Genomic DNA, 18,254 nt, shown 5'->3' with positions numbered 1-18,254 from the left:
GCACCATCATGATGAATGCAACTTCTCGCTCAAAGGCCCACAGTCCAAGATTTCTTTGTAAGCTGCCTGACCTAGGCAGACCAGGTGTACCTGAGCATTACATTACTTTCCACAGTATTCTGAGGCATCTCCTTCCAGTCCTGATGGACCTAGAGTGTACAGGCAGAGACACAGAATAGCAATATCTCACTCTCTTTTTCTTATAGAGGCAGTGAGCTGGCTATTGGGAAACCCCAACAGCTGCTGGTATGTGGTGTTGCTACGGCTGCAACGCTTCTTTTCTCTTTTCCACTTTATGTATTCTGTCTCCCTTTTCATATATTTGTTGACTGTTTAAGTCAGAGAGGATGCTAAATTCCACCAGGTGCTGAGCTCATTTTCTAGGGCTTTACAATGCTATGTGCCTACATACCGAATGCCATACAGCCCATGGCAGCTTCATCTCCCACTGCCATGTCCACCAAGAACTGGTGTGCTGGCACAAAACAAAAGAGGCTGCCTCCTGCAGCCAGTTGCATCTTCTGATGAGGGTGTGAGCAAATATTAAAATGGATAATGCAGTGAGTGAGGGAAGTGAGTGAATGGTTTTAAAACTGCCTTGCCTTCATTATCTGATTATATACTGTATTCTGAAACATTTTTACTCAGTGGTTCTGAAAACCATTAGATTATTTTATTAATGAGAAAGCTAATAAGTTCATCGTTGTTATCAGCTAATGAAAAAGTGCTAGCAGTTCACCCAATAACATGTATAGAGAGCACAATGCTGTTAGGAGGAGAACTTGCCAGAGGACTAGTAGTATGTTAGGTGGCTGTATTCAACTATATGAATACTTACTGCGTTCTAGTTGCAGGCCAACACGGGAAGGGTACCACTGGGGACCTGTTCAAATCACAAAGCTTGGCTGTTAATTTCATGGTGGAGGATCTAAATTTCTCTTTCTGTTAGTATTCTTTTTAGCTGTTAGCTACAAATGTGAGGTTAAAAAATAATCCTCTCTTTTGGCCTCAGCTGTACAAAGGGAATACAAGAGAGCAAGGAGCACACAAATATACACATTAGAGCAGAAATCCCTTCTCCCCACTTGAGTGTTGGAAGGGCCAATCTCAATGCTGAATGCTCCATCAGTGCACAAAAAGTGGGGATGTGCACGCACCACTGGGAAGCATAAAGAGGACCCTGTTTGTTACTGTATTTGCCAAAGCTCCATGTTAAATATGTCAGTCTTGCTCTTTCCTCCAGAATGATGCTTGTTGTGCATTCTGGTGCAAAGGGGTTGTTTTTCCTCATTTAGGAACATAAAACATGACTAGGGATGTGCAGGTAGCATTAGTTCTTAATCATGGATTAATTAGGCAAACATTGACACAAAAAGCAGAGGCACCCAGCGAGCTAATACTGGGTTACCTATGACTTCCATGATACCCATCAATTTAAGGATGTATCCTAGAAGCAGTTTTTTCAGTGGTCTAGTTTAAAGGTTGCTCCTAAATGCACAATAGCAGTTGGCAGTTGGTTTTAGGTGTCCTTTGATGATTTTAGACAGAGACCTGTCACTTTGTTCAAACAGGTACAGGTCTCCAGCTGCATTTGTTTCAGTGTCAGGACAAGTGGGTAACTGCCACAGAAAGATTTCAGAAGGGATCATGGCTGTTCAAACTGTTAACTTGTCCGACATTTGTAGCGCCTGCATACAGAAGGCTGTGCCCCTACAGCTCTGCTGAATGGGCAGTGTAAGCACTTCTCCTTTGCATCACAAAGACACATAACTTCACTTAACCCACACACTTCGGTTTGCTTTTGAAGGCTTTTAGGGCTGATCTAGCACATTTCAGGGCTGACCTGGAGCAGCCTGGAGAGACCTTACACAGCCCATGGTGTTGACTGAGATTTGGGGGCAGCAAAGTCTGACAGAGGAAAGCAAGGGTGCAAGGATGTTGCGCTATCACCACCCACAGCCATTTCTATTGCATTTGTCTTCATTTCTTTTGACACCTTAGGACAGTTGATAGCCTGAAGGAGATGTACTGTGTCTTTTCAATCCAAAGTCTGGGTAAAATTGGTCAAATATAGCCATGGTTTTCTTTAGACCTGTCTTACAATTGTTAGTATTCCTGTATTTAAGATACTAGTATTCCTGTAGCTTAAACAAATGGAAAAGAATTCTTCACCCTGACCGTGATCAAACGTGGGAACATTTGCCCTGAGTAGCTGTGGGATGTACTTCCCTGGAGATAGTCAGGCCTCAGCTGGGAAAGACCCAGAGCAACCTTACAGGACTTGAAAGTTAGCCCTGCTCTGAGCAAAGGCCTATGGACCAGATGAGCTCCGGAGGTTTCTTCTACCTTAACTCTATTTCAGGATGATCAGGAGAGCTTGTTCACCCCACGAGCTGCCAGCTGGAGGGGAAGGGGAGCTGTACACAGTGTGTACTGCGCCCACCATGCAGTGCACTCGGCACACTCATTTCAGAAGCACTTGACTTGAGTTTTATAGGTAAGAACAGGCATTAGATGAACCCATGAACCAGACCTAATAGCAGAAGGTGAGACATCCATCAAGTAAGTTGTAAACATTTTTTTCAAGTTACCACAACAATCCATGGCTATTAAAGATAACAAAAGGAAGATAGAGAAAGAGCAGCTGTCTGACTTGTCAAGGAAGATATGATTTGCTCCAGGACAGCAGATATCAGTAGTTATTTGGGAGCCTGAAATGCAATGTACTTGTGTTAAATTGGAATATTCCTCCCAGAGCCCCCCTCCCCCCTATATTACAGTATGTTTCAATAAAAGCCAATTTACCTGATCCTGTGGCAATGCGCTTTTAGATACGGCTCATAATCTTCACAAGGGCAAACAGGGGTTGTGCATTTAAGCACGTCATCCCACATTTCCAGTCCTTTAGCCTCAGTACGCCATTATGTTCAAATATACTTAAAGATTTAGATAGATGGAAGTGTGCCTTTGCTGCTGCTTCTCTGCAGTGACCTTGTTACCACATCGCTGTGTCTCCCTGGTTTCCAGACCACCCTTGGGGTGCTCTGTGTATTTTGCTGGAGGGACCTGGAATTAACTGCTGGGATGTTCCTTCCCAGCTCTTACTATTGATGGTGGGCCACTAGCTTATGTCAAGCAGAAACACTATGCAAATGGAGTGGGAGACAAAGTCCAAACACATCTCTGTAAGTATGTTGGTTTTAATTTGAACATGAAAGTTTCCCACTTTCAGTCTTACTGCCAGCAGACTTTAGCAAGGCTGTTCCCAAGTCTTAGCTGCCTGGGGTCCTGCAAAAACCAGTGTTGCTTTCCAGATAGAAGTGTGACCCAACTTGGTCGCCCTGGGAGGTCTCAGAGGTCTGGCTGGTCTGCTCTCCCAGCCTGATGAGACTCATTTCAAAGAGAGGAAACCTCACACATTCCTAGGTATCAGAGATTTACTGGCTTACCACTTGGAAACAGTCATCCAAGGGGACCCCACTTGTCACCATTTACCTATCTTTTTCCTATGACCAAATGTTTTCCATGGGCATCCTCCAGAGCTTTCACTAGGATTTCTATTTGGCAATGTGGGAAGCCATTCCAATCCAGCCTGGCTCTAGCAAACACACATTCACGCCATTCATACAGGAGGAGGGCTCTCCTTTCTCTAATCGTGAAAAGAAGCCAAATGTAGTGACTAATTATCAACTGTATCAATTATTGCTACTGCCTGTCAGAATAAGGGTTTGATGGCTCTCTTGGATACCTAAAGCCAGTACTATCTGGCAGATTCATTTCACCTGCTGTCAGCGGGAGTTCAGAAGTGCATGTGGAGAGTGCATGCTCCCAAAGTAAACGAGCACTCACTGAAAACAGAGATACAGCTGTAGCTGTGTGCAGCACCTGAAGGCTTCTCTGCACTCCCACTGGCAAAGCTTGCTTTGTTTCCAACCTAGAGCTGGAGGGTTTCTTTTTTCTAGGGTTGTTTTGGTTTTAGTAGGGTATACTTCCCCGTTTATTCTTATTGACACTTTCCATTGGTGCCTCCTGCAGATGTTAACGGCAATCCGAGAGGATGGGTGACTGAAGTTTATCTTATAACTCCTGTTGCATCTAAGATCAGGTATGTATTGTTATTTACTTTCTGACATTGTGATGGTACAACAGAGTTCAGCCACGTGGTACTTGGTAGGTCACAGTCCCTGTATATTCCTTGTGATCAGCAGAGCTGTTCAGCTTCCTTCCTGTTCATATTCCATTCATACGTGGTTGTGGTTGTAGCTATTTTGTACTTGGAACAACACTGCAAAAACAGAATTTCAACCCAGTTATATCCCAGACTGGTTTTGACTTGAAAAAGCAGATACAGACTGACTATAAAATAAGAATGGCCACCATGGTTCAAACCATAGGCCTATTTAGCTGATACTGTGGTTCCTCCATCACATTTCTTAGATTTCTACCATTTGTGTAGAACAGCTATTGAAATGTCTTCCTGGGTTTCCATCTCTTATTTGATTGTTTCTACCCTCCTGAGCTATCGTCTTGAAGGATGTTTGTCTCAGTCTTCAATAAGGTCACTTCCCACCTGCATGCACACAGGCACCTGAAAGCTTTGCCCATTCCTCAGATGAAAGGCTATTCACAAACTCCTTGATGTTAAGTGACATCAACACCATTCTTCTTCACCGATCTAGTGAAAGATGTCCCTGCCCATGGTAGGGGGGCTGAACTAGATAATCCAAATTTGAACACTCCTTCCAACCCAAACTGTCCTACAGTTGTATAACTCATTCTGTTATGATTCAATGCTCCTTCTACATGTACAGGCTTCCTTTAGTTTGGCAGTGTAAGCAATTCATGATGAGTCTTAAGCCTTTTACCTTATTTCATCTTCTCTGTCAGCAATCTGTTCCAACGTTGTGGAAAAAAATCCATATATTTATTTTAAACCCATTAAAATATTTTAATGCTATTATATTTAAAGCACCATAGTTATTCAACACAGGATGGTATTTTCTTGGAAAGTGACTCAATTTTTACTTTTAATATAATCTGGTTTTTAAACTGGACATAAGGAAAAATATTTAATTTTGAATGGGTTAATTGTTGTACCTGCCAGTTTTTAAAACAAAAATTAAAATATAAGCAAACTGACAGGATATATAAAAACTGACATCTGCCTTTGATTTGACCATATCCAACTATGAAAACACTTATTAATACTGGATATAAAAAGAAAACTAGTGCTACTAAAGAACCTTAGAAATGCTTGCTAAAATGAAGGCCTTAATGCCATGCCCAGCTGTCAATACCACTATACAAAGATGCACAGGAAACCAAGTTCTACTGGTCCCACTGCCACAGTTTGGGTTTTCGCTGCATTTATATTAGAATTTGAGTAAATTAATCAGCTGACAATCACAGGAACTGAGAACAGTTTTAAAAGCCCACATGCAGTATTAAAAAGGTCCAAAGGTACTTTCTATCCACATAATTCAACTTTATCTTAATGTGTGCTCCACCACTTAAATACCACAAAAGGCTCTGAAAAGTTAACAATTAAAAAATCTAAGTACTAGATATTTTCCAATAGTTATGAAATTGAAGGGGTCAGTCCAAGTTTTACTAAGTTTCATAAAGAGCCTTCCATAAAAATTCATTCATGCACTGCCTGTTCTGTATTAAATTACACAATCAAATGCCTATTTGTCACAAAGTATTTATGAAATTACATGAACCTGTACAGTAGAAAAGGTGTAACATGATGAAGACCCTTCTAAGCTGGGAAATTTGATGTGTTCCTTAGAATGCAGCCCTGCAAAAGCTATTCCACTGGGGAATAAGCAGTGTAAGAAATGCAAAACAGAGCTGACAGACACAGTTTAGAGATAATTAGCAGACTGACTTTCCATGAGCAGCTAATTTTATTATCAGTTAAGTAGTTTGCTTCTCATTGTATTTCACCACCCATGCATCTCTAATAACAAATAGCCTTAATAATTACAAGCAATACCTGCTGCGATATGAATAGGATGATATGAACAACAAAATTACTATAATCCATCAGCAGCAGCATGTTGTTTAAATTTGCAGAAACACAGGAAACTCTGGGGATCACTGCGGCACCAATATCCCTTATATAATCACAACACGTTGCACATTAGCTGAGAAACGTAACAGCACTTGCCCATGTGAACCAAGCATGGCTGAAATACGTTCCACCACCTTAACCAGATGGTAGTTTTGATATCTATGTAGCAGTAAGAAGACACTGCTAGGAAAAATTCACATATTAGTATGTACGGGAATGGTGGTTTTGTGCATAGTATATAGAGACAGACAGACATACTGACACAGAGATTATCCAAAAATATCCAAATATCGCCCAGGTATTTCCTTGACAAGTAAATGTTGAACAAATACAGTTGTTCCATGTCCGTGACCTTAAACGTCAGTGGTCATAAGTGTTGTCTCTTTTGGTCACAGCAGGCACGTTTGAGTGTTCTCAGGAACGCTTCTGAGAAGACAGGAATAGATAGAGATATCACTGTGCCGACAGTTGCAGCCTTTGCTGGACTGAATTTTGCATACCCTTGCTTCACTGAGCTGACAGCAGGAAAGCAGGATCTTGAAATGACTTGAAGCTGTTTCATTCTGCTTTTATTTGGTAGAAAGGGCTGTGGGATTTACTGTGCTATCGTTGTACTTGAGTGATTCCTGAGCATGATGGCAGTAAGCAAAGCACACCTAAGAAACCACAGTAAAACTAAAGTGGGCCACAAGACTAAGAGAGAACGCATCTGAAGCTATTTACTTACCATGCTTGCCTTCGCTGTAATGAATGACAGCTGCCGAGTACTGCAATCTGAACAACCAGACCACTTCACGAATTGCCGATCTCGGCAGCAAGCCTAGGGACAGCATGGTCCCACCTAAAAGGCCCTCTGGCCACAGACCAAAAGATGTTTTGCTGCTTTGACCTGCTAAATGCCAGCACAGTCACCCAGGTCTTTCTTTTCAGGGCTAGTGCAGAGAGACCAGCTTTAGCCAGCCCCCCTCCGGGTGCCGCCCAGCTGTGCGGGCTTGGCACCATCCTGAGCTCCTGAACCCGGCCAGGCTGCCAACTCCACACTGCTTCCACCTGCTGCTAAGTCCTTAGGGCACAGGGCTGGCCTTGGGAAGGCACTTGCTGGATCCAGGAATGTTCAGCTAGGCTGTGTTTTTCTTGTAGAAGGACCTTTGATATGGTGTGTAAGAATATTTACAGAGCAGATGCAAGGTCTGGAACTAGATGTGTGTTTTTATGGAAAGTCAGGGGAAAGAGCAAATCCAGTGTGTCCTGTTCTGTAAAGTTTCAGCAGAGTACTGAAACGGATGTTGTTTTCAATGGCTCCATACCAAGGGGTAAGTCCCTGTTGGGGTCTGCAGCGGGTCTGCAGATAAGTTAGTGGACCTCAAAGACTGAGCCGTGTACCTTTAAGACAGCCACAGATTGTCAGGTATGTAAACAGGGTGTGAAGAATCGGAACTTAGAACCGCAGCATACGGGCACCTACAGCAACAGCAAATAGCAAGCAAGAAGAAGGACACAAAAACCTATCAGGGTCTAACACCTGCACTGTCTAAGATATATAAATATTTTGTATAAACAATAAAGGCCATTTTGTCCGAACCCAGCCACGCAGACACAGTGTTTCTTTTAAGTCCGCCTCGACTTGCGTCACCACAAATCCCTTTCCTTTGTCAGCCTTCTTCGCTGAGTATTTTCTCTGATTTGTTTAATTTGTAAGCTTCCCAAGGAAAATCTCTGGCCACATGTTTTACAAAGACACCTTGACCTCTAGGTGCTACGAGGACACAAATAACCACTTTCTTAATGAGATGTGGAATTTGAAAAAGGAGCTATCTGATCATAAGCATCCATTTCATTCTTCTGTTTTTTGTAATACATGAATGCATCTAGCTACAACCATACTGCTTGCACAGGGAAAGCAAGCAGTGAGCTGGCTGACTGGATGTCTCCAGGCATTGACAAAGACCAACAGTGCTAAGGACAGGGTCTGGCCAGGGGGCAGAACAGCACACGCTTCCCACAGACTACTAAGCAAGTAAGCCCCAGCTTGAATGAGGTATCTAAATGCTTCCTTTTTAGCTGTCCATTTGATTGTTCCCATTGGTCTTACATGCTTAAAATCCGTGAGCATCCATTTCTCCTACATAAAGTCATGTAACTGTCACCCTGGCATCTCCACTGAAGCCCCACAGAGCCTGATCCAGAGGGCTTTTCAGTACATGCCTCATGTCTCTACAGCAAAGAATATATTGCATACAACACCTGCAGCCATTCCTCTTAAGAAGCTTTTCTTCCCCAGGATCTGGCAAGCAGGATAGCTCTGTCCACACATTGGTTCCTGGGAGCAGTTAATCTGCTGTGACTATGCCCAGATGTGTAATTCCAGCTCATGAGAGTCTGCACTGCACCTTGGGTCACAAATCCACCTGATTGCATTTTTATTGAAAAAACTTATATAAATGCCTGAACTCTTTCAGGAACCAAACATTCCTCTCCCCACCACCCTTTTTTTCCCTTAAAAAAACCCTCAGACTTTATCAGGCAATAACAGATAAATTTATTAAGAGTCAGCATAGTTTTTCTTAATGAAGATCTATTATTATTAGTGGTGAACAGAATGTTATTTGTCATTTAGAGGTCAATTTATGTCATTAGCAGATTAAGCTTTCCATTTGCCTTCTGAAACAGCTTAACACTGAAAGCAACCATGGAAATTCAGACAAGCAAAAAGCACCAGAAACTAAAAGCAAGCAAGCATGCAACATTTAGATTTTAATATTTTAATAGTTCTGCTATATTGTTTCTCCTTTCCACTTCCAAAAAGTAGAGAAAAGGAAAAAGAAAAGCCAGCCCTGTGCATTTCAATTTTCCACATACCCTGCTGCAGAAAGTATAATTAATTTTGATCTTTCTGTGTGGATTTGCATTTAAATTAATGTGCGTGGGCAAGGGAAGGGAAAGGGAATGAGGATCACCTTGTATTTCATTAATAACAATCATAGAGCAAATTACAGAGAAAGAAGAAAATAGGTACTCTGACAAGCCTGGAGCTTGAAGTCACATTCCCATAAGGGACTGCCCTTAATCCGTGCAAGGAGGTGAGGAGGTGCTGAACGCATCCCACTGCTTAGTGTCCTGCCGCAGCAGCATGACACACACGTTCTGCCTGGCCTGGAGCAGCGTGCCTGCAGCGCTGGTTCCCCTCATGTGGCCTTCGTGCTGCTTTTTCTGCCTGTGTGATACACAGCCACTGCACCGAGGCATGCAAGGTCACTGCAGGGTGGTAGTGAGCAGGCTGGTGGGTGAAGCTGGACTTTGCATAATGGGTTTGGAGAGTTTTGACCAGGGACCCCTAGGAAGGACTGCGTCCTGTGATCCACACGCTCAAATAGCACTGAGTTTGCTTCATGTTTGCAGACAGTTGTGTTCTGGCTCCAAAATGCCAACCAGAATTAAAAGAGAGATGAGTAATTTATGCTGATTGAGGCAGGGTATGTATTCTGGCAGCTATCTTTGCCCTTGATGTCTTGTCTCTACAAGTTCAGAAAGGGTAACAAAGGTAATTGTTGAGGTTTCAGGGGGATGTGAGAACTCGAGGAGGATGTCTATTCCTAAATACAAACCCTATCAGTGAAGCCTTCAAACAAAGGACAACCCAAACATGAGAAACCACACATTAAGGAACATAGATTTGCCAAACTAAATACTTGTTTCAGGAACTAAAAATATCCTTCCTTCTCTGTCTCCCCGTCCATATTCTACCATGGGATTTTTAAAAACACAGCTTAACATTTGGTGGTGAATGAAATCAGTTGCTGTCTATCTGAATCCTAAAGTGCTCAAATACCTTTACTGGTGTGGCAGTGGCCAACCCAGCCAAGGGTTTCACAGGCAGCAAAGCAGCACATTTAAACACAAGTATCTGACTATCCTCGTGGTCTCAGAAAACACGAGCGATAAGATATAAAGGCCTGGTTTAAAATGTTGTTTCTTTTAAAACGTTTGTTCATCTACAGCCTGTGCCAGGTTCTGAGAGAACAAACAGTGCTATGCCATGCAGTGTTACAGATATGCTGTGTCTCAGGACACTGACAACACAAGTCATTGCCTTCTCGCTTTGGAAAGCTCTGGTTTGGATACCGCCACAATCAGCATGACTGCTAAGTACATTTAGGTAGCAGCTCTCCACAGAGCTGCATGAGGGCAGAGACCAGAGAACTGGTGAGGTTGCTGTTTTACCCCATGCTGCTTGCATGCTGTCTGAATACGGTATGGTGCTGGCACACGTTCCAGCAGGCCTGGGGCCCTGCTGATTTATGTTCCAGCATAAGGAAGTACCCGGTGGTCCAACAATCACAGCTGGTACAGAAAAGATGGCTCAAAATCTCATTTGTGCCTCCACCTCATATGTACTGGGCAGAGGAGAGTCCTATCCCAGGCTGTAGCTATGTTTCTTTAAAAGCATTCTTTAGTCAATTAGCTAATAAGAGACGTTAATGAAGTATAATTTTCTTTCAGTATTTGATTGTCCAGGGGATAGCATTCTCTCCAGCCTCTAATCTAATCAGGATGCGTTCCCTCACTAACCCCTAATAGTGATGCTTTTTTTTAATCTAATGGCCACACCGATGTCATCAACAATTAACTGAACACATTTGAACTGACATTATTTCTTCCTTAGTGCAAATTCTCATAAATTCATTGGTAAATTCAACACACTGAAAATTAATCCCCACTAATAACAGGGCTAAACTGTAGTTTCTCCATGAGCGATAACGCACAGGTCTGCCCTGCTTTGGCAGCAGATCAGACATCAGCACATAAGGCAGAGGGTCAGTCATGTTCCTATGTCCTTCCTGGAGAAGGTTATTTGGGTGGGTTTAATTCCCCCATCCCCCCACCCTACTTAGGTAGAGCAAAGGCTTCAGTGCCTCAGAAGCACTGCCATGAGGCTTGGGAAACTACTCTTCCCATCTCAGGTCTACGATAGAGAACAAATAATTTTCTCTCTGCATGCTGCCATTCCCCTGCTGTGAAATGAGACTATAATACTTTCCCAGTGAACGGAGACATTGTGAGGATAAACAGCAAATGTGGTTGATTCCAGGTTGCCTCCTGTGCATGCTGTGAGTGATGCTCTAGCCCACACTGGAGAGCACAGGACCCTCCATCCCAAGCTCTCCCAGCAGGAAATGAACCCAGGCAGGCTGTCTGCACATCAACCACAAGGCAGCCATGTCGAAAGAAGGGTAACATGCTGAAAACTGATCAGCAAACTGCTTTTCCGCAGTTACACAGACATGGCCCATGAGGGACTTGATTAAGGTGATCTTGCTTGGTGACTATGTTCATTCTCATACTTGAGGGATGACATTTCATCCCAATCTAGATAGCAAACACTTCATGGCCTTTGAACACCTCTGATTTTCCTCTGTAAATGTTATAGCCACAACTCATCTGAACTGGTTGTGAACCCTGAACTTGCGCTCTAATGGTGGAATATTAAAAAAATAAATTGCCTTCCTGTTAGTATGTATTTAAACCAGAGGAACATATGTCATTCAAAGCAAATAACCACTGGCATAACCTTCTCTTTGCACTATTTCGATGACATTTGATAATAATTTTTGGAGCTGGTCATCTTATTTGCAGGCAGAATTAGTTGAAAGTTTTCAAAAATATTTTTGATGCTGTGGAAACACAGCTTTTATTTTAGAATTCATAGTTGTTTATGGAGACAGCGACGCTGTATATTTCAAACCCAGAAAAAAACAGTCTTGTGTTCAGTGACTGGCTTACTGGTTCTTTTTCAAGCCTGTGATTTTCCATGTACAGTTCTCTTTTTACTCTACCTCCAGATTTTCTTTCCAATCACATTTATGGAATAATTTATACTATAAATTTTCTTTTCTTTGTCTGAAGTTTTGGCAGCTTCTGGTTGGCAGGCTCTGAAGTCTGCCAATCTTAAGAAGAAAATCCAGTCTCACTAACTGAAGCCAGGCATGACTTACCTTTCTGAGCTGGAAGTCTTGACTGGAAAACATGGTACCTCCTATGTTCATTTTTATGGGAAATCAAAAGTATAAGCCATACTACCCAAAAAGCAAGTAAAAATGTAAGTGTGCATGGAAAACAGGCTAGTATCTAGATTGCTGCCTTAAACCAGGGTTATCTCCAGGAAAACCTGGCTTGCTTTCCTAAAGATTAGTATATTCCAGATAAGTCCCCATCTGCTTTTAGCTAGACTGATAAACCTTCTACACTTTCAGAGGCCTCATCTATTTGTGAATGTGTTTGCTCGTTTTCAAACATTAAAAAAAGAGATTAAAATAATGAGAAAGGGAAGGTAGTAGGTGAAACATCAGATAGTCTCAGAGCCTGGCTTCTCTTTCCAGAACCTTTTGAAGGATTGAGAGGTGCCTGTACCCCTGTTTCCCCAGATATGAGATGAGGTATTTGGGTCCTTCACTGAAAACAACGGCAGTTGGTAGAGCATGGTTGAGGGACTGGAAATAACTAAATGCTAGACTGGAACATAGAGGTAGATGAACAAAGGCACTTAACATCCATCAGAAGCAACAAAAGCCAGCCAGTGGGCAAGGTCAGCCCACACTTTACATCAGCCCAGCTTGTGAATGAGATCCAGTATAACTTGCACATCAATTGTTTCAACGCTGAATAATTTCCAACAGCAAATATATTCAATATCATTGCAATTCGGGGAAAATTTAGAAAGGGGCAGAACTTCACTCTACTACATTATCTTTATTGTGAATTATTTGTCCAGCTTCTTGTCCTTGATGCATTGCTTTCATTAACTTGAAACAGTGGCAGATATCAAGTTTTGTTTGAAAGATTCCTTATTTTGGTTGTTCTTAGGGTTTCTCCCCCCACCCCATGCCCCAGGAAATTAAATAAACAAACAAGTTACAAACATGAGAGACAGAGCATGTGCAACCAAATGCAAAACAAGTCATCACAGAGTGACATCCTTCACATTCAGGTCTGAACAGCCTCCCTTGTTCTTGCCCTGCTCACCTGATCCTACCCCCAGAACTGCAGCTACTTGTTATGTCACACCTCCTCTTGGCCCTGTGGAAGGCAGGAGCTGCGGAAGCATAGCCAGGGAAGCCATGAGGCAGAAAAAACAAAAAGTTGGAACTTAGCAGCTGAAGCTTCTGCTTCTTCTCTAACCTGTCTAATAGAGGTGACACCATGGTCCTTGTCATTTTTTTCTCATGCTCTCCCAAAATTTCCAAGAAGGAGGTAGGGTCCTCTCATTCTGGCATGGGAGATTCACTTCCTTTTGTGTCATCCAGTGCCTGTTGGCTCTTTTTCACAGTAAGTCCCTGGGACATTTCGTGCAGACCCATTCCATGCAGCTTCTTGTAAGAAAATCTGTTGGATCTTTCTGTAAAGCCATCTGCCCAACCCTGGTGTCCAAAAGCACAGGGACTCCTATGAAAAACCTGATGTAGATGCAGAGTACATTTCCAGGCCTGAAGTGATCTTCAGATCTTCACCCTGCCATAATCAACAGGCATCTACCTTATTAAGGGGCATTAGATTCTTTTCGCAATCATGAAGACCCTCTGGGGCTTTTAGTATCTAGAGTTCTTTGAATGAACATTAATCACACATGAATCTGTTCGTGGACACCAGATTAACACTGCAAGTCCATCTGTTCTTCAGACAAAAAATGTAATACATGAGTTTAAATCAATGTAGGAGCTCTTTAAAAACCAAAACTACTTTGGCATCTTCTATTAACAGTTCAGAAGGCTGTAATTCTTCATTTTACATGAGACTAGATGTTTGCTAGGGCCTGGATTACTTCTACAGGGCCTTGCACTGTCCTTTTCTCAGCTGAGCCATAGGCACCAATATAAGACAGATTGTAACTAATAAGAGGCAATTCTGGTAAACAAATTTTGTTGTTTCTCGTCTAGGTCTGTCAATTAAATCTACTGCAAAGGCAAAAAAAGCAAAGAATCTAGCTATGAAATTTCTTTTCTTAATGAGGCATTTAAATAGCATCTCACATTTGTTTTCTGATTGTTTACATAGGATGTCATTTGTGATGCATTGTTAGAGCCCTGTAAATCTCAGCTGGGAACAACATCCCAGAGAGCAGAGAGGACCAGTTCTGCTTCAAGCTACACCTCAATAGATGTGCTCCCTTTTCTTTTATTATGATATTCATCTGAAATGATATCTGTAATCCTGCTAATGAAATGCAATAACATCAGATGCAGCAGCTGCCAAAAAAAGAGAAATAATGTGCGTTTCCATTAAAGTTTTTGAGTTGATCTTAACTTTTTCTGTTGCTGGTTTAAATATCACTTTTTTTCTGAAGGTCATCTTATTTCTAGAAGCGTTTAATGGATAGCCTGGGTTTTGTGTTTCAGACACCTTACTCCCTCTGGCTCAGTAGGTCCTTAGGCATATATTTAAGTCATTCTTTGTCCCAAATGTTTCTTGTGGGATCACAGCCAAAACAGACAAAAGATCCTGAAGTGGATGAAAGGTAGGTTAATTATTCTTATTTTATAGATGAGAAAATGAAGCTCAAAAGGGAGAAAGTGTCTAGCACACAACTCACCCCAGTCAATAACACGACTCTCATTGGTTTTGAATCATGTCTTAAAGACCTAAGTTTTAAACATCACATTCATTTCAGTGAATCAGGAAACTTCAAAAATCCCAGTTGCCCTTTTGGTTTTTATTTTTATTTTTAGAAAACCAAAATGCTTTAAAAATCTGACCCTAAATGTCTTACTTAAGGTCCTGTGTTACTAAGTGCGCTGCTTTTAAACCAGCTGGGTGAGCCAAACCTCAACCATCTTTTCCTAATTCAGTACATAATGAAAATATTCTTTGTAACCACATGTACATTTCAGAAAGCAGAACTCCAGTGATATCTGATCAGATGCTTTTCAGACTGAGTTAATATCTCTTTATCCACAACTTATAATGAAATTCAAGTGCTTAGCAAAAGTGAACTGCAGGTGCCTAGTCTGGTGCGGGATCTCATTATTAAGTCCGATTAAATCAGGAACAAGAAGTTAGACATCAGCAGCCCAGCTAGAAACGTCCAACTATAAGTTCTGGACTTTAGCAGTGTCAACAAGAGACACATGAGTCAGAGCTCAAATGGGAGGGTTATGATCACAGCTCAGGATGCAAAATAGTGTTTGTGAAGTGCACAAGTGCACACCTTCTGGAGAGCTACCTGGTGGAGGGCTACACCGCTGTGATTTCACCTGGAACACTCCATGCATTGTCTGCCCCTTTTGAAAATTGGCCAGAATTGGTTTTCCGCAATTCCAACACAGAACAGAGGGGAGATTTGGAGTCTAAGTATAAGGTAAATTTTTAGTCTCTTTGAAGATGAAAATCATGAGGATAACTCAGTTTAGCTTCTTCTTTCAATCGTGTTAGGTCAATGATGTCATTCTCATTTGCTGACTGGCTACTGTGGAGGAAATGAAGTATTCCCAGCTTTCACAGGTGTGCTTCAATTATTTTGACAGCTAAGCCATAAATTGAAGTTACACAAATCTGTACCAGCAGACAGACTCTTGTATTTTGTATAGAGAAATCTATGCCACAAATAAGCTGAGAGGAGGTCATCCTCCTGACACTTCTTTCTGTGCAGATCAGAAATGAAGCCTACCGGACAGGCTGGCCTCGTGGTTAAAGCAGCGTGCCAAGGCAAGAATTTAGGTCTCTGTTCTGACGTGCACACCCTGCAGAGGCAGGAAGAAATTTCCTCATGGATTAGATCTCTTGATTGTGAGCTGAGGAGGAAGATGGTAGTGACTAGTTTGCGTTCTGTGGCAGGAGCTGTTCCTTACCTTGTGCTTAGCCTTGCGAAACAAGAAGTAAAGAATTTAAGTAGTTACAAGCCTCACTGTGGCAGTAACAATAAATTCAAGGAGTTTCTAATAAACTAAGTTGTGTTGACAGGCATAGAAAAGTATAAAGAGCTTAGAATTCTGTCATTTGAGGGATACTGAAATTTGTCATAAACCAGTCTTCTATCGCTATCTGCTGAGTGACTAAATAAAAATAAATTATAAATATAAGATGAAATAAATATCATTGTGTTTCCTCCTAATCTAGTCATTTTCATTTACAAAGTCAACACAGATGAATGAGCAATTTACCCAGATGAAATCACCGTACTTCTTAGTGCCCATTTGAAATAACTGTCCATCCCTAGTGATTCACCTTCATTGTTAATTTCCGATTGAGTTGTTATGAATGTAGAGAGGAGAAAATTTATTTAAAACAAGGGTTGGATATGATTGCCAGCCCAGTGCGCTCTATGAATCTGAGCTGGGGAAGTAATGCTGGGCATATGAGCTCTGCAGCCAGGCAGCATGCACAGCAAGATAGTGCCTGTCCCTTTGAAAACTCATTCATGTATGGATTTGAAATGCTACTCTGGGCTAGTGTGAGCTACTTAGCATAAAAATCAGGAGGAAGGAACTGGAGATTTGTTAAAAGCCACAGACTTTGTAGCTGTCTTTCTGTCTGGGAGTGCATCCAGCACAAAGGAATTCAAGGCAGGATCAGATTGTGGCCGCCTTTCAACAATTTTGGCTTTTTCCAAGCCTGATCTAATACAGGACAGAAGAAATATCCTTCTGGAAGGCTCTATGCCCTAGATATAACTTATTTGGGTCTCTTCAGTTTGTGAGACACATGAAGGGTTCCAGGTTGATTGACAGGCCAAGGCTATGAAATCAGCCTGCAAGAGCTGTAAATAGCATAATTCAGCCTCTCTGAGTCCCCAGCAGGTGTATTCATTGGGCACATGAGTCTCTCCAGGCATCAAAATTGACAGATTTCATTAACTTTCTTCAACCTGAGAATCCAGCTGTAACAGACAGTGAGGAGAAATCAGAGGAACTGCAGGTTCTCAGCAAGACTGTGTTATCAGACAGTCCTGATTATACAGAGCCGCTAGGCAAGGCACTGGCTTAGCAGTCACCGTTCTCCCTGGTACTGCTCTTAATGACTAATCCCCAAAGCATCCTTTCTCACCTCTCTGAGCCTTGCAGTTTAACATCACAGCCAGCCTCTAGAAGGGAATTATGTGATGCAGTACAAACAGTCATCCTTTCCAGCAACAGCTCTGCATCCAGCTCTTGTGTTTAGTACAGGCCTGGCAAAATACAGAGTTATTGCTTAAGCTCTTGCTCTGGGAATCATGCTACTAGCTCTCAGATGTCATTAAAAACAGGAAAGTTTCAGATTCAGAGCGTGAAAACCCTTAGCAGACTTTTTGGAAAGGAGAAAAGAGGACCTCCTCCACTACAGGATTAGTTTTAATACCTCATCTGCCTTAAGCTCCTCTCATAAGGCTCACCTTGTGTTTTCTAAGCAATGAGAGATCCTTCTTGCTCTTCACCAGGCTAACTTGGCTTCTGCTGTTCTGTGTTTTGAAGATGTGCTTTAGGGTTCTGGGTGAACAAGAACCTGCTTGCACTCTCCTTCCAGTTGTTCAGCCCTGGCTGAGCTGAGCACTACTGGCAGGCAACTGGGAGGAGAAGTGAGCTGGAGGCAGTAACAGGTAATTTTGAAAAGGGAAGGAGGGAGAATATGCACAGGCCTCCCATGCAGCTGGAAAAGAATTCTGTGATATGGTACTTTTGCTTATGTTTATCCTCTTAAATGGGAAGGTATGTCTTTGCATTAGGTGATAAAGACCTTATGCAAGGCACTTGGAAGTCAGTGGGAGTGTTTGATAGACTCAGTGAAATGGCATGTTGGAAGGGCCTGCACAGGAGCCTCTGACCTTGCTTTTGTGCAGGGAGTCAGATTATGCTCTGACCAGGTGGTCCGCAGGGTGATGACATCTAAGGGGCTAGCTGTTCTCCTCTGACTTCTAGGGAACATGCATGATGAGAGCAGTAGGTAAAACCTGGCAGATGAATGTATCCTAACACACTGCCCTAAACCTGTAAGGAGGCGGCTAAAAGAGAGACTAGTCCCCACCATGAAGAAGGAATTGCACTGTCTTTCTCTTTGTCCTTTCTCTACAGAAAAGCATTAGAAAATATCTCAGTGGTTTTCTAGGGAACATAGCTCTCAGGATTGCTACAGAAATGCCTGTCTGAAGCAGTTGTAAGATGGTATAGCAGACTTCTAAAGTTTCAGTGTCTGGAAATGATGCTGTTTATTCTTG

At 42.2% G+C, this 18,254-nt stretch overlaps 1 protein-coding gene across 3 annotated transcripts in view; it reads right to left on the bottom strand.

Moving 5' to 3' along the window:
• Positions 1 to 18,254, bottom strand: part of TECRL (trans-2,3-enoyl-CoA reductase like) — a 67,798-nt gene that overhangs the window by 29,841 nt on the left and 19,703 nt on the right. For 2 of the 3 annotated variants that reach the window (XM_056350489.1, XM_056350509.1), the window contains exon 3: positions 839 to 883. The exons of the other annotated variant lie outside the window; for it this stretch is intronic. In XM_056350489.1, the coding sequence (XP_056206464.1) occupies positions 839 to 883 (45 nt within the window). The remainder of the gene's footprint in view (positions 1 to 838; positions 884 to 18,254) is intronic. 3 annotated transcript variants of the gene reach the window in all.

The sequence above is a fragment of the Falco biarmicus genome, chromosome 1, assembly GCF_023638135.1.
Source record: "Falco biarmicus isolate bFalBia1 chromosome 1, bFalBia1.pri, whole genome shotgun sequence".
Taxonomy (NCBI): domain Eukaryota; kingdom Metazoa; phylum Chordata; class Aves; order Falconiformes; family Falconidae; genus Falco; species Falco biarmicus.
Note: the sequence above shows the minus strand (reverse complement) of the source record. Positions and strands in the feature narration are given on the sequence as shown.